This window comes from Nycticebus coucang, chromosome 22 (assembly GCF_027406575.1).
Source record: "Nycticebus coucang isolate mNycCou1 chromosome 22, mNycCou1.pri, whole genome shotgun sequence".
NCBI classification, from domain to species: Eukaryota; Metazoa; Chordata; class Mammalia; order Primates; family Lorisidae; genus Nycticebus; species Nycticebus coucang.
The window spans coordinates 2,185,359-2,210,255 of record NC_069801.1 but is presented as its reverse complement, the minus strand read 5'-3'; the positions used below and the strand labels follow the sequence as shown (position 1 = coordinate 2,210,255).

General features: G+C 52.5%; 2 protein-coding genes across 7 annotated transcripts in view; both read left to right on the top strand.

Annotated features, from left to right (window-relative positions):
* The window catches only part of CEP104 (centrosomal protein 104), a 50,732-nt gene extending 39,851 nt beyond the window's left edge, over nucleotides 1-10,881 (top strand). For 3 of the 6 annotated variants that reach the window (XM_053575441.1, XM_053575443.1, XM_053575442.1), the window contains exons 19-22: nucleotides 1,879-2,017; nucleotides 2,207-2,274; nucleotides 6,743-6,830; nucleotides 8,376-10,879. In XM_053575441.1, the coding sequence (XP_053431416.1) occupies nucleotides 1,879-2,017; nucleotides 2,207-2,274; nucleotides 6,743-6,830; nucleotides 8,376-8,491 (411 nt within the window). In that variant the 3' untranslated portion in view covers nucleotides 8,492-10,879. Of the gene's footprint in view, nucleotides 1-1,878; nucleotides 2,018-2,206; nucleotides 2,275-6,742; nucleotides 6,831-8,375 lie in introns of all 6 variants that reach the window. The other 3 variants (XM_053575446.1, XM_053575445.1, XM_053575444.1) reach the window with 2 other exon arrangements.
* Nucleotides 10,882-13,303: 2,422 nt separating this feature from the next.
* LRRC47 (leucine rich repeat containing 47) lies at nucleotides 13,304-24,767 on the top strand. The gene is made up of 7 exons (XM_053575447.1): nucleotides 13,304-13,923; nucleotides 16,772-17,233; nucleotides 18,800-18,916; nucleotides 19,795-19,910; nucleotides 20,124-20,226; nucleotides 20,628-20,717; nucleotides 20,843-24,767. The coding sequence occupies exons 1-7, from the start codon at nucleotides 13,309-13,311 to the stop codon at nucleotides 21,089-21,091; spliced, it is 1,752 nt and encodes a 583-aa protein (XP_053431422.1). The 5' UTR covers nucleotides 13,304-13,308; the 3' UTR covers nucleotides 21,092-24,767.
* The last annotated feature ends 130 nt before the right edge of the window (nucleotides 24,768-24,897 follow it).

Below are 24,897 nucleotides of genomic sequence, written 5' to 3'. Positions count from 1 at the left end.
TGTTGTCCAGCTTACCGATCTTTTTGGGGATTCATGCTTTTTGTGTCCTGTTTAAGAAATCTCTCCCTGCCCTAAATTCCTAATCTCTTCTCTGATACAACCATCCTTCCTTCAGTCCGTTGTGTCTTGCTCAAAGGGAAGGCCTGAAGTGAGGTAGCTTGAAAGGAAGAGGCTTAATAAGGCTCAGGGCTCTATTGGCTGGAAAGCTCAGGCTTGGGCATGTGCATCTAGCACGGGCCTCAGGCTGCTTTCACTCCTGTGGGAGGCAGAGAGGAGCCAGGGCATTTGGAGCGGCAAGATGCCAGGCTCTGTAACAACCGGCTGCCAAGGGAACTAACACAACAGAACTCATCTCTGAGGGAGACGTTAATCTATTCATGAGGGGTCTGCCCTTTGAGAGAAGAGTGAAAACACTCTGTTCCCCCACTCTATAGGAATGAACGCAGAAGACTTCTGTGAGCACACATGTGGGGTTCCTCCCCACACAACAGGCTGACAGTTGGGTCTGTGGCAGACACCAGCTGTGTGCCCTCCAGTTAGATAGCATCAGTCCCCACAGCGTGAGGGCTCAGTCCCTAAGACTGCTGCCCTCACAGCCCCACACAGACACCAGTCTCACATCTAGGCCTGCAGAACTTCTGACCAACTAGCTTCAAGTTGGGGTTCCCACAGCCCCCTTTTTGAGTTTGATTAATTTCCTAGAGTTGCTCTCTGAACTCAGGAAAACACATTTACCAACTAATTGCAAAAGATACCTTAAAGGCCACAAGTAAAGAAGCACGTGGAGAGATTTGTGGACAAGGTCTGTAAGGGTCCTGAGTGCAGGAGCTTCTGTCCCCACGGAGTTGCAGGGAGTTGTGGGTGCACTTCCCTGCACATGGCTGAGCCTTTTTGTCCCGTCAGCCTCCACACGTGCAGCTCTGCAGAAGCCCCTGGGCCCTGTCCTCTCTTGCCTGTCGTGGTGACCTCATGGAGAGGAACGATTGACGACGTGTGAAAACGTGACTAGACAGGGGCATGGTCTAGTACCAGCCGAGCGCTGGGCTGGCAAGGCCTCTGCCCAACCCTGCTGCCTCTGCAGTGCGCCTCCCCCTGGTGTGGGACACGGCCTAGGGAGTGAGGGTCTTAGATCCCACGGTTGGATTGGACTCCTGCCGTGGCAAGTGAAAAGGGGGTAGGAGAAGGCCCAAGAGATTCTGTTCCTGACACAGCTGCTCAGGCCTGCAGTACCCACCGTCATAACAAAAGGTGTGGGAACTGTGGGTAAGAGCATGTACATGTGTGTGTCAGTCACAGCATCCCGCCCTGCATGACAAGCCCCCCACAGCCCCGCCTCCACCACCACCAGGCTGGGGGTTAATCTCAACCTGAGACTGAAGGAGACAGACAGCCAAACGGCCATGTCCCAACTGGAAGGAAAATGAACGTCTCTCGTTTACCTTGGAAGTTTGCCTTCTAGTTTGCAAGGAAGACTCAGCCCTGCCCTCTGAGCAGCGACTCCAGCAGCAGCAGAAGGGGCCCAGCGTGGGTGACGGCATCTCCGTGGTGCGTGGAGTCCCATGGCGTTAGAGGCCCTTCCTTCCCTTCTGTACACATTCTTAGCAACAGAGAGGAGTGGGGATTCAAGCCCAGAGCCACTCATCCCTCACTGAGCACACCGCACCCAGCCAAGCGTCACACTCAGAGCCGCCTTTGTGTGACAAGGAAAGGAAGGACGTGGGTTCTTTGGGGAAGTGTGGTAGATGACTCCAGACGCTCTACACAAGTGCAAAGATAAGGCTGTGACTTGCCTCACGTGCAGGTGACACAGTCTGCTGGATGCGTGCCGGACGCTTCAGCGTCTGAGCAGCGTGCTGTGTTCTGTGTCTCACAACCCAGGTGGTGGAGATTTCCAGCCTGACGGAGCACCTGCTGACAGAATGTGACAAAAAGGACAGGTTTGGGAAGTGCTACCGTTGCAGCGAGGCTGTTTTAAAGGAAGAGCTGCCCAGACACATAAAAGCTAAGGACTGTAACCGTGAGTGCCTCTTCAGGGCCTGCCCTCTGGTCCTTGGGTGTCCTCCCAGAGAGTACAGCTGCTGTGGGGCCTTGGCTGGGGCTGGGGGCAATGACAGAGCGTCCGATGGGTGGGCGGGTGACGCATCTGTGTTTCTCCTTGTCGTCCAAGTTTCATAAGAGTGACAAAATCCTTTTGAAATCATTTCAGCTGCCAAACCAGAGAAGCTGGCAAACCGCTGTCCTCTGTGCCATGAGAATTTCACACCTGGGGAAGAGGTGAGTGCCTGGCTCGGGAAAGGGAGCTGCTGCTGCTGGTGGTAATGATGATGTTGTTGTTAATGCCAGGCCACAGCCAAAGCCAACAAATCACCTGCTCAGGGTGCAGTGATTCCACTAACCTACCTACATGTCCACGTGACTTCCATATGTGACATTTGTGAACAGTTCATTTAAGGAGTCTCAGCTTGTTGGGATAGCAGCATGCAGTGGTTTGATTTTGTTCTGCTCTTTGCCTTCACAGACGTTGAGGCCCCTTGTGACATCTTGGCCAGATTCTGGCCAGTTTGGTTTCACATCTGTACTCCCTGTCCAACGTAAGCTGTGCATGTGACCAGCAGGCTCTTCCGGGCCCACCCTGTCCTTTCCACGACTTCTGCTCCTCTGGCACTAGAGGCATCAAGGATGGATGGGGAGACCAGGGCCCTGTGTCTGTCACTGTGGCTCTGTACCCTCTACCTGACATGACAGGGTGGCCATAAGCCTCTGTATCTGTCACTGTGGCTCTGCACCCTCTATGTGACACGACAGCCTGGCCATGACCTCTTGTTGCCAGGCAGTGGGTGCTGAGCCTTAGGGGGTCGGCTCAGGGCACAGTTTTGGAGCCAACGTGTGGCCAAAGTACTTCCACCTCACCCTCCGTAGCTTCTGCACTCTGTGGTCCACCTGCTGTGTCCTGCTGCCAGGCTCTCCTATCCTGCTCTCTGGGACAGGGAGTCACCCAGATGGCTCAAAGCCGCAGTCCTCCACAGCCTTCCCCTGACCATAGAAAACTCATGTACCAAACTGAGGGAAGAACTGCTGGCCTGACCACTCTTGGCCCTGTGTCTCTGCTCAAGCATCCAGTTCCCTCCCTCCACTAGAAAACCAGATGTGGCTGGGTGCACTGGCTCCTGCCTGTAATCCTAGCACTTTGGGAGACCAAGGTGGGCAGATCACCAGGAATTTGAGACTAGCCTGAGCATAGGCAAGACCCCATCCCTACTAAAAATAGAAAAACTAGCCGGGTGTGGTGGGCACCTGTACTCTCAGCTACTCCACAGGCTGAGGCAGGAGGATGGCTCAAGCCCAGGAGTTTGACGTGGCTGTGAGCTATGACACCAGGGCACTCTACCCTGGGTAACAGAGTGAGACTCTGCCTCAAAAAAAAAAAAAAAGAAAGAAAGAAAACTTCAAAGAGAAAAAAAAAAAAACTTGAGATGCATCAGGAAGTACACAGGAGAGTTAGAGGGACCCTGGAGCAACTGCCAGCCCAGCCGCCACGTCCCTCCTGTCCTGCTGAGACAGACCCAGGCAGCTGCTTTGTCTGTGGGGGTCCTGTGTGGAGCTTTCAAATGAGGACTTTCTTCACAGCCCCAGTAGCACCATCTCAGGCTTTGTCGCGTTGTCAGTTGTCTCAGAGCATCAGAGGCATCTGCCAGGACCCACAGAAGGCTCCTGCTCTGTGATCAGTTGGTGTGTTTCAAACAGGCTCCTCCCCATGCATTGTCCTTAGTTTATCTGATGAACTGTCTTTGTGCTCATACCTCGTGGGAACGTGTAGCATGCTGCTCTATCCCCCATGGTCGTTGTACAGTGGAGGTGGGACCTGTGGCCTCAGCAGGTGCCCACATGTTTGCCTCTTTCCCTGTGGTGTGGCTCCTTCCCTCAGGAGGCAGGTAACTGCTCGTGCTCAGGCCTCAACCCACTGGCTCACTGGGGACCACACAGTCCCAGCCACCTCACGCCGTTGCTCCTCCCCTGTTCACTTGCTTTGTTTCTTCATTTCTTCTAGCAGAAGCTCCTCTGCCCTGTGGTCTCCCGGGCTGTATTGGAAAGGAAGGTGTATTGTTTAGCAGTCAGGTCGCTAGTGTCTTCCAGGCACAGCTGATCTGCTTTTGTTTGGGATTTAAACTATGGGGTGTGTTGCAGTCACCGCAGTTAGTCCTTAGTGGCATGTGAATCGTGCCAATGCTGGCTGGTCACAGCCTCTTCAGCTGGGCCTCCCAAGCTTCTGGTGTGGAGCAGTTCACCTCACAGAGCTTCCTGCAGTCTGACGCCTTCCTGCCCCAGCCTGGAATCAGCCTGGTTCCCTGTAGCAGGAAATGATGTTTCAGGACAGCACCAGCAACCCACGTGCTAGGTGGGCAGAGCCAGAAACAGCTCTGTGCTCATGAGTGACATCATTTACCCACCCGTCCCTCCTCCACCTGCACCTCCTTTCTTTTACCCCCCAGGCCTGGTTCTGCAGGTGGGGCAGCCCGGAGCAGCACCCACCACGGCAGACAGGCAGGCGGCTGTGAGGAGTGAGATTTGTCCCATGTCCCGCCAGTGACATGGAGCCCAGGGGCTTTGCCTCAAAGTCACTGGGAAGAGTTTCAGTTAGCTATGCCACAACTGTAAACACAGTTAGGCTTATTTGTTTCATTTTATATTGAATTGTTAAAAATTAATTTCTACTATATACATGAGATACACGTCTCCACATTCAGCTGCTGTCCTGCCCTACCTACCTCTCCAGACTCCTCCCAGGAGATATTTTTACGGCATATCATTCTGGTTATTTTTTTTTTTACAAACATAAGCAGCTCTCACCAGCACAGACACTGCCTCCCTCCGTTTATCTTTAGGGGTTAGGACGGGTCACTCCCGTCACTCTTGTCTTGGTTCTGTCACCTGTGCTGACACTTGTGTGTGGCCCCACAGTCCTCTCCTGGGGAATGTCTGCTGGTTCCCTCCTGGAGTGCTACTGAAGGGGCTGGGCGCCGCCTTCCTCCTCCTCGCTTGTCCCTGGCATCCAATGTGAGCTGCCGCCCTCCCTCTCATCCTCTTCCCAGTTATCCAGGCTGAGTGAGCGTCGCCACATACACAGATGACAGCGTCGCCATACTCCACACTACTGGACCATCCACTTTAAAAAGTACCATTTCATAATAAACCAAGAACTTCATCAAAGGACACATAGCCAGCAGGAAAGGCAGTATTGGGAGTGGAATCTTGACCATTGTCCTACCAAGCAAGGAGAAGGAAGCGTCCCCAAGGCTATGCGCAGAGGGCTGGCGTGACCTGAGCGGCCTGGGTTAGTCCTGCTGCTCTTGCCGCCGTGTTGAGAGTTGAGATTCAGCTGTGGGCAGGGAGTGACCAGCAGGAGCCACCACCAGGAGGCGTCCAGCTTGGACAGGTAGAAGCAGAGAGCTCTGTGGTGAGAAGCAATCAGCTTCTGAACAAGTTCTGGAAGGTGCCGCAAGACTTGCAGGTGGGGTCCCACCACATGGTGAGCGGGAGGCTAGAGCCAAGGAGTCTGCAGCAGTTGGGCGCCAGCTCGGACAGACGGGCTACAGGGTCAGCATGGGGCCTGTCAGCATGTGAGGGGGTGAAGGTCATGACATGGGCCAGCTGTCCAGACAGAGGCCAAGCCCTGGGGAGGTCAGAGGGAGAAGGTGACCCAGCAAAGCTGCTGTGAAGGAGTGGGTGGAGGGAGGAACCCATGTGAGCACAGCCCATCAAGGATGACGTCCATGACTACGGCCAGCTTGCTCTGGCACCTACACTTGTCTGCAGGGCCCGGTGGCTCTGCCAATCCTTACTGGCGCTGTGTGCGTGTCCAGGGCGCTGGCTGCTGGCTGATCTGGGATGGTCTTGGAAGTGGCTGAGGTGATTCAGCCTTGCTCCCCATATCTCTGACCCCAGCAGGCTAGCCTAGGTGTGGCATCCCAATGGCCCAGCCTCCCCATCTGCCACTATTCCATTGGCTAAAGCCAGCCACCCATCACAAATTCAAGAGATGGACAGGGGTATTCCACCTCTGTGCTGGGAAGAGGAAGAATTAGGGCCATCACAGTAAGTCTGCCTCCTGCCAGCAAGAGGCTAACCCCGTGCTGCCGAGAGGTCAGGTCACATGAGGCGGGGAAATCATAGCGTGAGGGACGTGACATGGAGCTCGCTGATGAGCAGACAGAGAAGGGGAGCAGGGAGCAGAGAGTGCGCAGAGGCAAGTCTGCAGCATCGCCCTGGGAGGCCTTGATGAATCGGAGGGAAAACACAGCATTCCGAGGGGGCAGCCTAGCGTTCAGTAGGCTGGCTAGGTCCAGAGTGGCACAGGTGAGTCCTACAGGAAATCGGGCCTTGGGGATGAGTACATGCAGTGTGACCAAGGAAAAGCAAAGACCCCAGAGGACCTGCGGGCCTGTTTCCAGCCTGGGCAGCGTTGGTGGGTTACCTGCTTGTTACCTGTAAACTGCACATGCACTTGCTCTGTCCCCTGCCGTAGCGTCGGGAGACGCTGCTGCTGAAGGGCCTGTCTCAGGGCAGGAGGAGCACATGTGTCCTGAGGCAGGCCCTCACAGAGGCGGGACGGCGCAGCCTACGGGGTGCACACGGGGGACAGCTGTTCTCCCCTCACTGTCATCTCGCATGGCCAGGTGTCTTGGGCCCGGGGTCAGGTTCGTTGTGGCTGTCTGGTTCACGCCGTGGCCTCCTCTGCTTACAGGCATGGAAGGCTCACCTCATGGGCCCTGCCGGCTGCACTATGAACCTGCGGAAGACACACATTCTGCAGCGAGCCCAGGCGCTGCCCGGTAAGCCCCAGTGCAGCCTCTCCGCCCTCCATCCTGACTCATTCACAACAGCCCGCAGTCTCTGCACGTGCACCATCCTGCGGCTGCACATTCTGAACGGTTCACAGGTGACATCAATTCAGTAGTAACAAGACTTGCTGGTTCTCTCAGGATGCCCACAGTGGTGCTCACACTCTTCCTGCCTCACTGACTCCAAAGTCTGTCTGGTTTTTTAATAGATGAAGTCTCACTGTCACCCAGGCTGCAGTGCAGTGGCACGATCACAGCTCATAGCACCCTCGAACTCCTGGGCTCAAGTGTCCCCCTGCCTCAGCCTCCCAAGTAGCTGAGACTACACACACACCCAGCTAATTTTTCTTATTTTTGGTAGAGACAGGTTGGTTGCCCAGGCTGGTCCTGAGCTCCTGGCCTCGAGTGATCTTCCTGCCTCAGCCTCCCAAAGTGCTGAGATTACAGGTGTGAGCCACCACCCAGCCTCCAGAGTTATTAGAAATGGAACCTTAAATAGCAGACCCACAGAGAATGCCCCCACCTGCACTACAAATCTTAAGTTTAGCTCTCATGTCAGATTTATGATGCCTTGTAAGAAAATATAGTATCCTTCATTAGAAAATTATTCCTGGTTTGACGCCCATAGCACAGTGGTTACAGCACCAGCCACATACACCGAAGTTGGCAGGTTCCAACCCAGCCCAAGCCAACTAAACAACAATGACAACTGCAACAAAAAATAGCCAGGCATTGTGGCAGGCGCTTATACTCCCAGCTACTTGTGGGGGCTGAGGCAAAACACTGGCTTAAGCCCAAGAGATTGAGGTTGCTGTGAGCTGTGATGCCACAGAACCCTACCCAGAGCGGCATAGTGAGACTCTGTCTAAAAACAAAACGGTAATAATTTTTTTTTTTTGGAGACAGAGTCTCATTATGTCACCCTCAGTAGAGTGCGTGGCGTCACAGCTCACAGCCACCTCAAACTTTTGCCTCAACCTCCCAGGTAGCTGGGACTACAGGCGCCTGCCTGCCACAATGCCCGGCTATTTTTTGTTGCAGTTGTAACCACTGTGCTGCAGGTGCCGAGCCATGGATACACCACTTTATAATAAAACAGGAGTGGCAAGGTGTGAAGGTGCCAGCCTGTGCCAGGCTTTGTGCTGAGCGCCACACCCGGTGCCGGCCTGTGCTCATCTCAAAACCTTCCATGAATAAAGAAGCTCAGAGCAGCCTGCCCACCGTACTTGGCCAGTAAATTAACCCCTGATCCCATGCTGTTCATTTTCTTCATTTATGGAGCTTATTGCTGGGGAAGTGGCTTAGCCCTGCAAGCTTCGGCTCCGTGCCAGCTGCTCCCTCTGTCCTCCTTCCCCTGGTGCCATGTGTGGCTCCTTCTGTAGCCAACACAGCTGCTGCATCTGTTTGCCCCTGTCCGCCTGGCCCCCTGTGGACCTGGGCCCTGCTGCCCGTGTCTGGTCACTCTCACCACTGCAGGTTTGTGTCTGCTCCATGTGTGAAGCCTCCTCCTGACACAGCCCCTGTGTTTCGCTGCAGGTAGAGGCCCCCCAGCGGGCAGGCCAGGCCCCTCCGCGTCTAAGATGGGAAGCAAGATCCCTACGCCAAAGGGCGGCCTGAGCAAAAGCTCTGGCAGGACATACACAAAGCGATGACGGGTGTTGGGTCTGTCAGTCTGCGTGGGACTAAGAACTTTCTTTAGCCTTGGCATCGGCCCCTGCTGGGCCGTGCACGGGCCCTTCCTTGTCAGCATCCTGCGGCTCCTGCAAAGGACATGTGTGGAACTGATCAGAGAGCCCGTGTCCTCACCACACTATGTCAGGCCTTTGTGAGGAACAGAAGAGTAGCCGGTCTGTGTGGAAAGAGCCAGAAATCCCTGCACAGGGAGGTAGGAAAGCAGCCCCAGGCAGGCAGCAGCGCACAGCTTCCACTTTTCTTAATTGCTTACAGCAATTTCCATAAAAAATTTACTATAAACTCTTTGCATATTGGTCTCTGTCACACCTGGTAGAATTTCCCCAGGACTTTGTCTCAGCTGGGCTGTAGTCCCAGGGGCCAGACGGGGTGCACAGAGGTCCTACCACATGCCGCCCTCCCCTGCAGGCCTTGCCCCTCGGCTTTCTGCCCGGTGCTGAGTCCCAGGTGCAGGGTGTGGGCATCTGCAGAGCTCAGGTTTCACTGTAACAGGTAGTAAAGGTAAAAAGGGAAATCTAAACAAGGTAGCTCCTGAGCACAGCCCACTGCAGCATGCGCCTCGCCATGTGTTTGTTACCAAGCACTGTTGGTACCGCAGACCTCACCCACTGGAACTGGGGCTGACATTGACTTGGCTCATGGGGCCGTATCAGGCCTTTGCTCAGAGGTACTTCAAATTCTCCACACTTCTGAATTCCTGGGGAAAAAATGTTAAATGATTCTACCTGATTGCCTGTGCTCACCTAACTGACCACATGTGTCAGAACTACCCTTTCTTAAAAACCTTGCTTAGACTGCAGCATAGAATAGCTTCTGCATTTAATAACTATGGTGGAGTCTTCAGCATAAGTCCACAGGCTCAAAATCTTTCTGGTCTGGGTCTGTTGTCCTGTCCTTTTCAAATCCTTATTGTAATTGGAACTGTAAATTTACTTTTTTCAAATGGTTTATAGGATGTTTAAAACACCTAAACTGCTTAAAATGGTGAAACCAAACCTCAAAAACAGTCCCCTAAGCAGATCTTTACCCACCCTTCCACCCTGTGGTCCTGCAGAAGTGGGTTCAGGGTTCCTTCCAGGAACTTCTGAGACACTCGCCATCCAGGCGGAGACGGCTGTAGGGACAGCCAAGGTCCATCTGAAACCTACCTGGAAACACCCATCTGTGCTGTAACCCTCTGTTCCCCAAGTCCCACGCCCACTGCAGACTGAAAGACAGTCATTTCCATGTCCAGAGCCGTGTTTCCTTCCTGTGAGGTGAGCCAACTTTCACAATCCTAGTCAGAAATGTTGAAGGTTGATGAAATTTGTATAACGCAATTAGGATATAAATAATATTTTTTAATCCCCAACCGTGTGGAACAACAAAATATATAAAAACTAATAGCAATTTGAGCAGTAAAGCCTGGATATATTAGCAACCACGATTTGCATTAATCAGTCTCCCATTTTTGGTAAACTGATACCTCTGGTATGGTTGACTACAAATACTGAGTAAGACCTACCAAGAAAATAATCTTTAAAAATACACTTTACTAAAAGTTTTTAAAAGTATGAAAGGAGAAATAACTTAAAACTTTATTAGACAAAGACACCAAGATGTTTACAAAATGGTCCTTCCTGGTTTCAAAGAGATGTTGGTCATTATTTTCTAATTCGATTCTAAAGTACAGATAAAACACTTCTTTAAATAGAACAATGAGAAAAGTTTACCAAGGAATTATTCTTTTCTCTCTAATCAAAACTTTAAAAACATAAATGTGTGATGTTTCAATATACTGTAACTTAAAGAAGATATTTGCAAAAATATTTTTGGTGATTGACAAACACATTTGGGCTCATTTAAAACAGGTTACTCTTGCTGGTTATGGAAGAATCATGTGTTTATGTTGAAATGATTCTGGCAGTGATTAATGCTACTCAGAGCTTTGGAGTTATACACTATTAAGGGACCCAGAATAAAGGACAGAAAGTTTAAAATGAACTCTTAAGATCACTTGGTCGTTCATAAATATTATAAATATCTAAATTTGGAACACCAATTCATAATTGAATTTTCACTCATGAGTATGTTATGTATATTTAATATTTATTTCTACTTTCATATTTTAAGAATGCTATTCAATAATCTAATTTAAAAGAATTGTATCTATAAATTTGGCATTAGAATACAAATGTATATTCTTTTTAATGAAAATTTGCAACTTTGTAATATTTTAACAGTTTTCTACTTGTCTTGATTTTAAGTACCAGAATTAAAAGTAATATATTTTTGTTGCTTTAGGGCTTAAGGTTTAATTCACCTGAGCATATTAATAAAAAGATCACTAAATGTTTTGTCACTTTTATTTCAAGATAATCAAAAAGCAATTTATAAATTACATTTGCTTCAATAAACCTGCAAGCATAGCTAGCCAAACCTCACAAAATATATTGAAAATTATACTAAGTTGCTTTGAATTTGATCCCTAAAATAAGTTATTTGTCAAAATGAGTTTGCTGCTGAAGCTAAACAATTTTAAGCTATGTATTAAGAATTTTGTATTGGTCAAATTATTGACCAATTTCATCCTGTAGAATGAATTCAGAATGATTTATGAGCTCTAACTGTGCCCAATAGAGGACTGCACTTTATGTTCTCTGTGTTTTCCCCTTTGACAGAGGGTAATTTTACCAGCCCAACAGGCTATTTTGCTTTTCAAATAAGTACAAATTCAGCATTTTCTCTGTAGATTTGTAGAGTGGTTTTAAGCTTCTATCAGTTTTTTTTTTTTTTTTTAAAGAGACAGTCTCTGTCATCTAGCTTGAAGTGGCCCAATGTGGTAGCTCACTGTAACCTTAAATTCCTGGGTTCCAGTGATTCTGCCTTAGCCCCTCAATGGCTGGGAGGATAGGCGGGCACCACCTCATGCTGGAGATGGGGTCTCACTAAGCTGATCTCTCCAACTCCAGCCTCAAGTGATCCTCTCCCCTCAACCTCCCAACAACCTGGGACTAGAGGCAGGAGCCACTATGCCTGGCTAATTTTTCTTTTTTAATAGACAGGGTTTGGAGTATTGCTATATTGCCCAGGCTGGTCCCCAACACCTGGCCTCAAGAGCACTATCTCAGCCTCTCAAAGTGCTGGGATTACTGGTCTGAGCCACCTCAGCTAACATAAAACTTTCAGTAGGAAAAATACCAGCAATTTTTTTCTGTTCTTGAATTAGGTAAGGATTTTTTAAAACAAGTCACAAAAAAAACAATTATAAAAGATTGAGCTTTGTTGATAAGGAAGTCTGTTAATCACAGATGAGCCATCAGATAGGGATAATATGCCCAGACCGGAGTGATCTGTTAAGTAAACTGAGCATCTGCAGGTGTGGTTTAAGCTTTGCCTGGAAAGGCCTTGGGCCTCATATTGACATATCTCCAAGGGGAAGGGGCATGATGAGGCCTGTCTGACCTCCCTTCTCAACGTCAGCAACTCAGCTTTAGAGTCGGGGTCAACTTGGCCAAGGGGGCCCATTTGTTCAACAGATCTAAGATTTTTAGTTGACTCAAGTTTATCCTCACAGGTGCTGAACAGAGGCAAGACAGAATGAGACATTCTTCCACCCACACAGGGACATCACATATTGATGCTTCCTTCACTCCATTCTTCTAATATTCTCCTTGTATCTAAAATGTAGATTTTCCTGATCTCCCAAGAACGTAACCATTTTGTTGTCTTGGTTGTCTCACTCCACCCTCCCATCGTTTTTGCCTTTTTGAATCCCTTGCTCCTCACCAAATACTGAAACTTCCCAACTTCCCTTTGGACAAACAGCTACAGATCTGTCTGTGGTTTATGTTTCCCCCTCAACTGTGTTAATAAGCCTGCACTGAGGGAGATCTTTGCCTCAGTCGCTTATTTTGGGTCAGGAAAGGTCTCTACAACCTGGAAGATCTCAGACATGTTTCACGGAGATGAGATAAAAGGCCTGTTTAGATACCACTCAGAGGACTGCAGGTCCCCCTTGCTTCGGAAGATAATAAATTCAGTTTGCTGCTCGGAAATAATCTACTAACACTGGGTTATCTTCACGGATTTACTACATATGAATGGACATTGCTGTAAGCGAAACACAGGGATTTGCGCTGTGTTCTTCCGAGACCCGCCTTCTTCCTCTGCGCGAAGCCGTCGCTAGTCCTTCAGCTGCTGCGTGTGCTTCGGCGCTCATTTCCCACGAGGGACGTGGTTTTCTTGCCCATTATCCTGCCGGTGCACACCGGGCTGTTTCCTGTCCCACTGGGCTCCTGTAAACAAACTTTTCCAGCCTGTGCGGCTGGACGCGTCCCCAAAAGTCTACTCCGGAGAAACTGCAAGCGAGACACAGACCCCAGGTCCCCCCAGGCACCGAAGGCCAAGTCGCTACGTGTGTGCACGACCTTCCTGGAAAACCCCAACGTGCCGTCGCCTCGCGGGGACCCGCAGGGCGCGGAGGGCAGCGCGGGAGAAGGGGCGGCCTGGGAGCGCCCGACCCCCGGGCAGCAGCGGGAGCCGAGCGCCGGACGTCGGTGGCCGGCGCAGGAAAATGCAGAACTTCCCAAGGAGCCACCCCGCGCCCTGCGACCCGTGCCCTTTCAACCCGGTAGACACCCAGGCCGCTCGCCCCGGACCAAGGCCCTCCCCGGCCGCAGGCGCTGCGACTCTCTAGCAGCTGGGCGCGCTCTCTATGGCTTCTTCCGGCGCAGACCGGAAGGACGCGCTCCGACCCGGAAGCGCCCCCGGAAGGTGGAGCTGGGGCGGCGGCGCGATGGCGGCTGCGGCTGTGTCCGAGTCCTGGCCAGAGCTGGAGCTGGCGGAGCGGGAGCGGCGGCGGGAGCTGCTGCTGACCGGGCCGGCACTGGAGGAGCGGGTGCGGGCGGCCGGCGGGCGGCTCCCGCCACGGGTCTTCACCCTGCCGCTGCTGCACTACCTGGAAGTGAGCGGCTGCGGGAGCCTGCGCGCGCCGGGCCCGGGCCTGGCGCAGGGCCTGCCGCAGCTGCACAGCCTCGTGCTCCGGCGCAACGCCCTGGGCCCCGGCCTGAACCCCGAGCTCGGGCCGCTGCCCGCCTTGCGGGTGCTCGACCTCTCGGGGAACGCGCTGGAGGCGCTGCCGCCCGGCCAGGGCCTGGGCCCCGCCGAGCCGCCCGGCCTCCCTCAGCTGCAGAGCCTCAACCTCAGCGGCAACCGGCTGCGCGAGCTGCCCGCAGACCTGGCTCGCTGCGCCCCGCGCCTGCAGAGCCTCAACCTCAGCGGCAACTGCCTGGACTCCTTCCCCGCCGCGCTCTTCAGCCCTGGTGCGCTGCCCCTGCTCAGCGAACTGGCGGCTGCTGACAACTGCCTCCGAGAGCTCAGCCCCGACATCGCCCACCTGGCCTCCCTCAAGGTCAGCAGGGGCTTAGTGGGCGGGGTGGGATGGAACCTCGGAGAAGCCCGGGAAAGGGGTAGAGTCATCCCCTTGGGGCACTGGGCCTGGGGTATCCCTACTCGCCCGAAGGAGCCAACTCCAGTGGCATCACCTTCGGAGGCCGTCCCTCTCCTCCTGACCAGACCCACAAACTCAGTGGTCTCTGAACTGCCCCCACGTTCTGTTCACACCTGGATTTTAACACCATATGCTGTTTTGTAACTGTTAGCGAATGTAACTTTCTTTCAGCGTTTTGGGAGCAGGGACCCATGCCCATGTCTGATTCCTTGTATCTCTTACTTGTGAGTGACTGAGTGAGCCTAAGGGGTGGGTGCAAAGATAAAGCACAAAGGTGTAAGACAGCAGGAATCCCCATAGTACCACGTGATTTCACATACGGTGTTTCACTCAACAGCTTCCCAAGACAGGGGTGGTTATTCCTGTTTTACAGAAAAGCAAAGCACCTCTCCAAATTAACTCATGACTTGGGTTCTGCTTTCCATTGTATTGTCTGGGGACTGGTACCTGTTACCTCCAGCGTAATGCTTGGCCCGTGACAACACCTGTTACCTCCAGCAAGGAGGGAAGTAGCCTGGCACATCCACATCTTCCCTTCCATGTCACCCTTTAAAAGGCAGCCCTGCATTTCTTCTTCCTTTGTTTTTCCACCAAGTTTATGTAGACATCTCTTTTTTTTTTTTTTTTTTTGAGACAGAGTCTAACTTTATTGCCCTCAGTAGAGTGCCATTTCATCACACAGCTCACAGCAACCTTCAACTCCTGGGCTTAGGCGATTCTCTTGCCTTAGCCTCCCGAGTAGCTGGGACTCCACCACAACGCCCAGCTATTTCTTTGTTGCAGTTTGGCCAGGGCCCGGTTCAAACCTGCCACCCTCGATATATGGGACCAGTGCCCTACACACTGAACCACAGGCACCACCCAATGTAAACATCTCTTCATAAAATGTTTATGTAGTTTAATAACTAATTTATTTGCTGTAGAAATTACTCTGAAGACATTGTAACTCATTTTACAAATACATCTATGTAAAGACATGTTTATATAAAAATGTGTGTTTTTGTATGTGTGTGTGAGATCACTCTGCAGTGAGGTGCTTGCTGGCATTCCCTGAAAGAGGTTGTAGAGCCACACTCTGAGGTACCTTGACCCTCAGGGCGGTTGGCTTTTATGGCTAAGGTGTGACATATGATGTCTAAGGCTGTCTACTTCACCTTCCCAACTAATAGATGTTCTTATTTTCTGGGAGGTTGATACAACAGGTGTGTCTCTTAATGCAGTGCCTTGCATCATCTTCAAGTTCATAGATGTCTTACCAGAATTCAGGTTGTAAAAAAAAAAAAAAGAAAAATATTTTGAGTGTCTCTCTGTCGTACCCACCCAATAAAGTGGCAGTTGTTATCATGACCAAAACAGGTTCATTTGAGTCAAACAGTGAGTCTTGTTTTCTGAATCCCAAAAAAGGAGGACGAGTCCCCTTCTGGTAATTACATTTGTAAGTCTCAGACTTCCAGCAGATCTCTTTCATATTAAGAGGATTGTTTTCTTAGAGAGTGTCAGGCAAGAGCTACTTGGAGTCCCTTGTTGGACTTAGATGCTTTTGCAGGCCTTTTGTGAAGAACGGCTGCCAGAACCATGCAGCAACGTGCTACACGGGCTGCAGTTGCGTGCAAAGACCCTCTTTGATGTCCTCACTGGGCTGAGTTTCTGTCAGTATAAGACGGTGGCGGCCATTGTGGTCATCATGGCAGCAGGAGCTTAAAACTCAGGCTTAAAACAGCAGCTGTCGGTTCTGGGTGGGCTCAGCTGGGCGGTGCGCTGCTCTTGCTGTGGGTCACTTGTGTGGCTGCACGCCGGCATGGGCTCAGGCGCACGCTTGGCTGAGATGCTGGGCTGGCTGCCCTTCTATCATATCTGGGGACCTCTCCTTCCCCAGGTCCTCAACACAAAAGCAGCAGCTGCCAGGCCTTCTTCAGGCTTAGACCTGGAACTAGCCTCCTGGCACATCACCATTTTCTGCTAGTCAAATCAGTAAGCACAAGCCCTGACAGGAGGCCTGGCTCTTTAGAACCTGACCACTCTCACTTCTCTGAGTGTTAAGACATTTGAACGAACAGTGCAAAACTCCACAACAGAACAAGCCAGCCCAGACCAAAGACTGTGTGGATGTGGAGGTGCCGCTGCACTGGCCATCTCAGAGATACCAGCTGCGCGTTTTGCCGGGTCTCTTCTGTAACCATGATAGACGGTGCTTCCCAAGGACCGCAGGGCTTCCTGGGCAAGAGGAGGGCTGAGAGCCCGGCGCCATTAGAGCCAACTCACCGTTTTCCTTCCCACATGCATTTGCTGGTGACTTCATGCTTCGGTGTGAAGAAGAGTGATGCCGTGTGGAGATTTTGCTGTGTTCTTTCTTTTTAGCTTGTTTTTTAAAAAAAAAAACTTAGCACTATTTTGGGAGCTCATCTCCCATCTGAGGCAGCACTGACTTGTCTCTGAAGTAAGCTCATGGTTTATAATGAGGCAGCCCATTCCCTGGTCCCTTTCCCTCTATAACCCAGTGTCTGGTCCAAAAAGTTGCTGTTGTTACCACGACTGGTAATTGCACATAAGAATGAGATGTGGGAGTCAGAAGGTTTCCTAGGGGCTGTGCTGGTCATTGCTGCCTCCTCTGCACTGGAGGAGCACCCTGGACAGTGGCATCCTCATGGGGTCCAGAGTTGGGGAAAGTCAGAGGTGCACAGTGTCATAGCCTTGGGGCTGTTTTCCCAGAGTCCAGGTCATCTGATGAGTCCTTGGCTTATCTTCCCAGACGTTAGACCTCTCCAATAACCAGTTGAGCGAGATCCCTGCTGAACTCGCCGACTGCCCCAAGCTCAAGGAGATCAACTTCCGTGGAAACAAGCTGCGGGACAAGCGGCTGGAGAAAATGCTGGGCGGTTGCCCCACGCGCTCCATCCTGGAGTACCTGCGCGCTGGGGGCCGGGGCTGCGGAAAGGGCAGGGCCCGGGCAGAAGGCTCAGAAAAGGACGAGGGCCGCAAGAAGCGGCGAGAGAGGAAGCCCCGCAGGGACGGTGGCGAGGGGCCAGAGCAGGAGGCTGGGGCCCTGGGCCGGCTGCTGCTGCGGGTCCTGCACGTCTCTGAAAACCCCGCACCCCTGACAATCCGGGTGAGCCCCGAGGTCAGAGACGTGCGGCCCTACATCGTGGGGGCCGTTGTGCGAGGCATGGACCTGCAGCCCGGGAACGCACTCAAGCGGTTCCTCGCAGCACAGGTGGGTACACGCAGGGTCCTTGGTTGGGCACAAGGGTGTGGGCGGCCATGCAAGGGAGAGGTCTGCAGTGCAGGCTCAGCTGGGTGTCCATGTGCCTCGGTTTCCTCACCTTGAAAATGGGGCCAGAGCAGCCACTGCCGTAGGGTGCTGGTGAGGAGGGGTCCACCATACAGCCCAGGAGGCCATGGCCCCTTCCTCAGTCTATAGCGGGAGCAGCGGATGGCCTGGTCACCAGAGCACCCTCTTCAAGCACATCTCTGACCTTGCTGGGCCACTTGCCACTCGCCCCTGCCGTTTGCTTCTCTGCCTACGTCATTTACAGTTCTTCCCCATTTCTAAGGACACTTTATTGCCTGGGAAATTGGGGGTGCTTAAGTTTCTGATACTTTGGTGGATTTTCTGAGTTCTGCAAATAAATACACATTTGATTTTTTTTTTTTTTTTTTAGAGACAGAGTTTCCCTTTGTCACCCTCAGTAGAGCACTGTGGCATCACAGCTTACAGCAACCTCCAGCTCTTGGGCTTAGGTGATTCTCTTGCCTCAGCCTCCCAAGTAGCTGGGACTACAGGCACCCGCCACAATGCCCAGCTATTTTTTGTTGGAGTTTGGCCAGGGCCAGGTTCGAACCTGCCACCCTTTGTATATGGGGTTGGCACCCTACTTACTGATCCACAGGCGCCGTCCTATACATTTGATTTTATGTAAGATAGTATTGGAATCACCTCTTGCTGCCACTCTAATGGGAACTGTTCAGCTTTTGTTTAGGTTTCCCTGTTGGCTGTATTCTGTGTATTCTGTAACATCTGCCCAGCTGTTGAAATTAAAAGCATGTCTTTGCACACCCCACCCCACCCCTCCCTGCCCATGTGGAGCACCCCTGCTGCCCGCTGCCCCCCAAGCATTCCCTGCAGTTTCAGGAAGAAATACATAGGCATGCTGAGCCCGGGTTTTAGAACTTGAAAACCAGCATTTTGGGAGAAAGACATGTCTGTTTGTTTTTTTGAGACAGAATCTCATTATGTCATCCTCCGTAGAGTGCCATGGCGTCACAGCAACCTCAAACTCTTGGGCTTAAGCAAGTCTCTTGCCTCAGCTTCCCAAGTAGCTGGGACTATAGGTGCTGGCCATAACGCCCAGCTATTTTTTTGTTGTAGTTGTCATTGTTTGGCAGGCCCAGGTCTGGATGAACCCACCAGCCCTGGTACATATGGCTGGCACCCTAGTCACTAATGTGCTTTTTTTAATCTTCTGTTTACTCGGTGTTAAATTTCAGCTCAAGATGTGCTTTTTAAAATCTTAAATATTGTGTGCTAGAATCAGAGGAAGAGAAATTCTGCTGTTAAACAGACGAGATAATTTTCCTGATGATCATTTCTACAAAATACAAAACTTGTTTGGCCAGGGGTCAAGTGTGAACAACCGTTCTGTGCAGGGGAGTGATGAGGTGAGGGGACCCTGAGGACTGGGAGCGATCCCTGGCCACACACACCTGGGTGAGGGTTGAATGCGGACATCTCACTGTGCTGCAGACAAAAGCTTTCCTTGTTTCTGCTCTTGGGTTTTAGACCAAGCTCCACGAAGACCTCTGTGAGAAGCGTACGGCGGCCACCATGGCAACCCATGACCTGCATGCGGTCAGAGGTCCCCTGCTGTACGGAGCCCGGCCCCCACAGGACCTCAAGGTGCCCCCGCACTGCCCTGCCCCGTCTGCAGCACGAGGTTCTCCTTGTGTCTTTCCAGAGACGCACATGCCTGTGATCACACCAAGCACTTTAACGTAAAACCTGACGCTGCTCCTAGCAAAGGCATGAGGTGGTGTGCACTGTTACTTTGAAAGCAGGGTGTAACTAGCAGAACATTCAGTGAAGCAGGCAGTAATTTGAAAAGGGTTTCTTCCTCATTTGCTTACTGACTTTTTTTTTTTTTTTTTATTGTCGGGGATTCATTGAGGGTACAATAAGCCAGGTTATACTGATTGCAATTGTTAGGTAAAGTCCCTCTTGCAATCATGTCTTGCCCCCATAAAGTGTGACACACACCAAGGCCCCAGCCCCCTCCCTCCGTCCCTCTTTCTGCTTCCCCACCCCATAACCTTAATGCTTACTGACTTTCAATCAAAAGTTCTGGTTTACACCCCACTTTGAAAAGCCTCTAATGTGGGGTTGACTCTAGTGAGCTGTCACATCGTGATGCTGTCCCTGGGCTGTTAGATTCCGGACAGTGAGCTGAGGTCCCGGGTGGCAGAGGGTCCCCTGGGTCTGGCTGCCCAGCCTGTCTGTCCTCAGGCTAGACAGACCTCTGGAAATGGAGGTGTGTGTAAGCCAGTGGTTACAGTTGAGCTCAGCTTCAGAAGTATTTGAGTGGGTATCAGATCCGCAGCGGGACCACTGAAGACACGGCCTGCATGCAGTTTCCGGTCACGCAGTCAGGTGGGGGAGGTTGTCAGCCCCTCCCCACTGCAGAGGTGAACACCTGTTGAGAGGGAGCATTAATGCTTGAGGCCACGTCGACAGGATGGGTAGCTGTGTCCTAGTGGAGTCTGTGGGTTTCTGCTCCATAGATCGTCCCCCTGGGGCGGAGAGAAGCCAAGGCCAAGGAGCTGGTGCGGCAGCTGCAGCAGGAGGCCGAGGAGCAGCGGAAGCAGAAGAAGAGGCAGAGCGTCTCGGGCCTGCACAGGTCGGTCCTGAGCCGCTGTGGAGAGGGGCTGGCCTGGGGCGGCTGCTGCTGCACAGACTCAGCTTTGGAACACTTTGTTCTCTGAAGCAGGTTGAACTTGGGCCCTGCATATTACACTTAATTTGTTTAAAGCCCTTTGAGATCTGGCCAGTTTAACCATGAGCAGTGTTTATTTATAGTGTGACACCTTTAACTTGGATTTCTTCCACACAGATACCTTCACTTACTGGATGGAAAAGAAAATTACCCTTGCCTTGTGGATGCAGACGGTGATGTGATTTCTTTCCCACCAATAACAAACAGCGAGAAGACAAAGGTAGGTGGTGCGCGTGGCCGTGGTGTGTCTCCAGGCTGTCTCATGTAGAACCGACACACACTGGAAGTCTGTCCCATGTGATGGAGTGTGTGTCCTGGTCACGGCGTGTGCCGCGCGGGGGCTGGTGGTGGCGGGATCGGTGTCTCTGTGCAGGGACAGCCTCGGTCTCCACCAGGCCCTGCCAGTTTCCTTCAGAGTCATGTCACAGTTGCTGGCGTCGGCTTTCAGTGACTTCGTTCTTTTCTGAAATCTTTTCTTATTGTTGGGGATTCCTTGAGGGTACAAAGAACCAAGTTACACTGATTGCATTTGTTAGGAAAAGTCCCGCTTACAATTGTGTCCTGCCCCCAAAAGGTGTGTCATACACCGTGACCCCCCCATCTCGGTTCTCCTCTTTTAAGATTAAGAAAACAACTTCTGATTTGTTCCTGGAGGTGACGAGTGCTACCAGCCTGCAGATATGCAAAGACGTCATGGATGCCCTCGTTCTGGTGAGTGCCCAGCAGTGCGCCTCCGGGTGGCCTCTCCCTGCTCCCCCGCTCACTGCACTGGGCCACAGACACGTCTTCCCAGGTCACCTCCCATCCCCGGGTTAAAAAGATACTTTCATTTACAGAAAATGGCAGAACTGAACAGATGTACTTTAGAAAGTAAAGAGGAAGGATCGCTCTCAGATACTGAAGCTGATGCAATTTCTGGACAACTTTTGGATCCTAAAACGAATCCAAGTGCTGGGAAGGAAGGGCAGCCCCTGCTGGTGGTGGAGCAGGTCCGGGTGGTGGACCTGGAGGGGACCTTGAAGGTGGTGTACCCATCCAAGGCCGACCTGGCCACCTCCACCCCCGACGTGACTGTCATCCGCTGACGAGCCTAGAGGACCTTTGTCGGGCAGCTCTGCTGTGCCTGACCCTCCTTTGGGTCACGGAGGTTTCTCTGGCGATACTAGTCATCACTTTCTCACCTCAGCGTTTTTTATGTGTGTTCCTTGTCCTGTTCCTCCAGATGATTCTGTTGTAAAGTGATGCTGTGCTGTCATTGCAATACCAAACTGATTTTACTGTTTTTCATGAAACCCATCATCCGAATGTCAGAATTAACTGTCGAGACCGTTGTGAATCGCGTAGGCACACAGCAGCAACACTCCTTCAGGAAGAAACCACCCTGCGCTGGCGCCCCCGACGTCGTTTCTGTTGATGGCAGGCTGCTGGGCCGGGCTGTGCGTCAGGTGGTAGCAGAGCATCCTGTGTGTGCAGACCTGGTGCGTGGCCCTCGCTGTTGGCAGTGAAGATTACGTGGGGGACATGGCTGGTGGTCACACTGGTGCTGGACATTGGCTTTTCCACATGAAAAACTGTATGACTATAATACACCGTCAGGGTTTGAATAAGTACACACTGCGACTCTGACAAGACGATGAAATCACCTCATGACGCCTTTCTGAGCACCATGTGACTGATCGGTCTGAATGTCCAGCTACACGTCATGAAGCTGGCGGCGTGACCTTTTGTGAACTGCATAAAAGGAAAAATCATCTTCCTATGATGTAGCATCTTTTTAGAGCACATTGTCCAGTGTGCAGCCTGGAATGGGTTTTCCAGCTTGCAGTGATGATAATCTTTCTACAAAAAACTTTCTAGTTTGACCTTAGATCTGGCAGAATTACTTTCTTAACGCTGCTGTGGGAATGCTTTTGCGGGAGCAGAGACATTTTGAACCCCCAGGCACTGCTGTGGTGCTGCCGGGCCGAGCAGGGAGGGAACTAGCAGTGGCTTTTAATCCTGACCACGGTAATAGCAGTGAGGAGCAGAGGCCCTTGTCTAGGGTCTGCATGAGTTCTCAAGAGTGGACAGCCAGCTCTGTTGGCAAGCCATTAGCAGTTGCTAGCCAGCCAGGGACAGGTAGTGGCGGTGACTAGAGGACCTGTAGATTTTTAAGCCAAAAATCCTGAAGCGTGCATGTCAGGGGGCTGGTTCTTCAGCATTTTGTTTGAGGTGTTTCCAGTTTTGACTGCCTTTGTGCCTGGCCACATGTGCACACACCCCTCCCTGGAGAGAAGTATGTGCTTGGGTAGAAGGGACCCGGCCAGGGCGGTGCCTGTGCTCAGTGGGTAGGGCACCAGCCCCATCAACCAAGGGTGGCAAGTTCAAACCCAGCCCCAGCCAGCTAAAAAACAAGTGACAACTGCAACAACCAAAAAATAAAAAAAGCCAGGTGCTGTGGCAGGTGCCTTTAGTCCCAGCTACTCGGGAGGCTGAGGCAAGAGAATCACTTAAGCCCAAGAGTTGGAGGTTGCTGTGAGCTGTGACACGGCACTCTACCAAGGGCAACAAAATGAGACTGTCTCAAAAAAAAAGGACCCAGCCAGCCAGAGGAGGTGGCTTTCATAGCCCCCCTGCCTTACCGTCTGGCTGCAGCATAACACTGACTCTTCTGCTCTCTTTGTTAACACCATTTGTTTTCTGTTCAGTGGTCTCTGACCTAAAGTGACAACTTTTGCATTGTGTAGAAATGTCTGAGGGTGTCCTGAAGCTTTGCAAGAGCCCTGTTGGCCCTGTACTGTCACCAGACCAGAGGACTAAATCCCCAGGTGGTTTGTCCAGAGCCTTTTAAGACCCCGCCCATCATCTGGTCACCACCAGGCCTTCCATGGGTCCCACTGCAGGTAGGGGCTCCAGACGTTACCAAACAGCTTGTCCTTGTTTTGTTTCCCCTTAAACCCACCAAATAAATGTGTGCAGGTGTCAGTGGTCCTGGCTTGTCATTTCATGATGCTGTTGGGCAGTCACAGCCACTGATGCTGCAGTGGGCCTGGGGTCCTGCTGGGAGCCTTGAGCAGCTTCCCCCGGCTGGGACTCTGCCCAGGCTCTGGCCTGGGAGCCATAAATAATTGCTGGGGGAGGTCATCCTTTCTCAGAGAGGGAGGATTGAGCTGCCTCTTGGTGCCTCCAGCTAGAAGGGCTCAGCAGCCCCCGTGCAGCAGATGTCACCGGTGCTGCTGACAGCTGCCGGAGGTGTCAGGTATAGTCACCTTACACAGCTTTAGGTTCTATCTCTGCCCATCTGACTCAATAGTAAAAACACTTAATAAGAAACATCTCAATTCCTTGCCCAGTGGATCCTTTCCCACCACTGTTTCCAGAGGGCACTGCTGGAAGTGTCAGCAATCCATACTAGCCCAGCAGTAGATTATGAGTAGAGAAACTGAGGCCTGCCTGGCAGCACTGCCTGCTGTCCCTATTGCCCTGCCCACATCTTACCAGCAGGAAGTGAGGGACCTGTCACAGAAGCCAGTGTCTTCAACCAGGGATCCTGGGAATGGGCCAGGCCCTCCCCACCCTACTGGGCCCCCTACCGGGAGCACAAAGTGGACACCTGAGATTGGGGCTCATGCAGAGCAGCCCTGGCACCCAGCCCATCCGCCACAAATCCTGTTCATGAATATGGGAGGGGCAGCCAGGCAGCCCCTTGGTAGAGTCCCGTCCCATCTCCCCTACCCTCTGGATGGTGAGGGGCAGGGGGTGGGCTCTGGATGGGGCCTGGGTTCACTTGTAGAAGTGGCTCAGTAGAGGCTGTGGGCAAGGAGTGCCCATCCGGTGAGTCTCCCCACGGGGGCTGGAACGGTGTAGTGGCCAAATCTGGGCAGGCCCCAGTGTCAGCCCCTGCCACCTGCACCTCTCCCCCGCTGACCAGAATGATGGCACATGGATGTCACCTGCTAGGGCAGACCAGCTGGAGAAATTCCCAGGACACTCCCACTCCTTTGCAGTAGGGCTAGGGCACCCCTCCTCCCTCTGTCCTCTGCCCTTGCTGGGCTCCTGGCCAGGGCCTCACCAGGCCTTGGGGCTGGAGCTCACAGGAGGCCACAGTGAGACTGCCACGTGTTCATAGCCCAACCTCCAGCTGCTCCCCTCCTGGGCTTCCATGCAGGGTGGGCAGTACCCCCAGAGACCAGGGCCAGCTAAAGCAGACTGCCCCAACCCTGTAGCAGCCTCCCAATGACCACTGCTTGAAGACCACATCCCAGACCAGGCCTCCTGGCCCCCTGCTTTGGTTCCAGCGAGGGACCTCCTCAGGGCACTGGGAAGACAGGTGTGTGGCCCCATGTGCCACCTCCTGACCCCAGGCAGACTTGGGTGGGCCAGCTCTCCTGAAAGGTGGTAGGGTGGTACCTCTGTCCCCTGCCTGGCAAAGCCCCTCCATTTACATAACTCAATAGAGTGAGGGGCACTTAGAAGCTCCCCACCTGGGGTGAGCACAGCTTCAGCTTTCTGACACCAGTCTCACCTGGCCTCCCTTTTCCATGCCTGTGAGGACAGTGGCTGCTCATGTCTCTCATCCCCAGCCTTGGGGTGAGGACCACTTCCCCAAGGGGATGTTCAGGCAGGGGTCCCCAGGGCCTAGGGCAGTCTGCGATAGGCGAGGGCCAAGTGTGTGCCCAGGAGAGTGTCTGCTGAGAGCACAGAAGTCAGGACAAGTGGCCAAGGAGATGGGACTGAAGGTCCAGAGCCAGCCAGTGTGGCCAGCCCCAGAGGTCCAGCCGAATCCTGGCCCTCAGGCCTGCCCCAGTCCTCGCCAGAAGGCCCAGGAAAGAGGGTATGAGTTCCAAGGCTGAGCCAGACTGGACTGCCCCAGAGCACCAGGCCCATCCACAAGTCTGAGAGTAACACTGGC

What these genes read in the sequence shown, in the direction of transcription:
- LRRC47 (XM_053575447.1), top strand. Translation starts at nt 13,309, where the DNA reads ATGGCGGCTGCGGCTGTGTCCGAGTCCTGGCCAGAGCTGGAGCTGGCG. An exon ending in CCCACCTGGCCTCCCTCAAG is followed by an intron (nt 13,924 to 16,771) that starts GTCAGCAGGGGC and finishes TTATCTTCCCAG; the next exon opens with ACGTTAGACCTCTCCAATAA. An exon ending in TCATGGATGCCCTCGTTCTG is followed by an intron (nt 20,718 to 20,842) that starts GTGAGTGCCCAG and finishes TTTCATTTACAG; the next exon opens with AAAATGGCAGAACTGAACAG.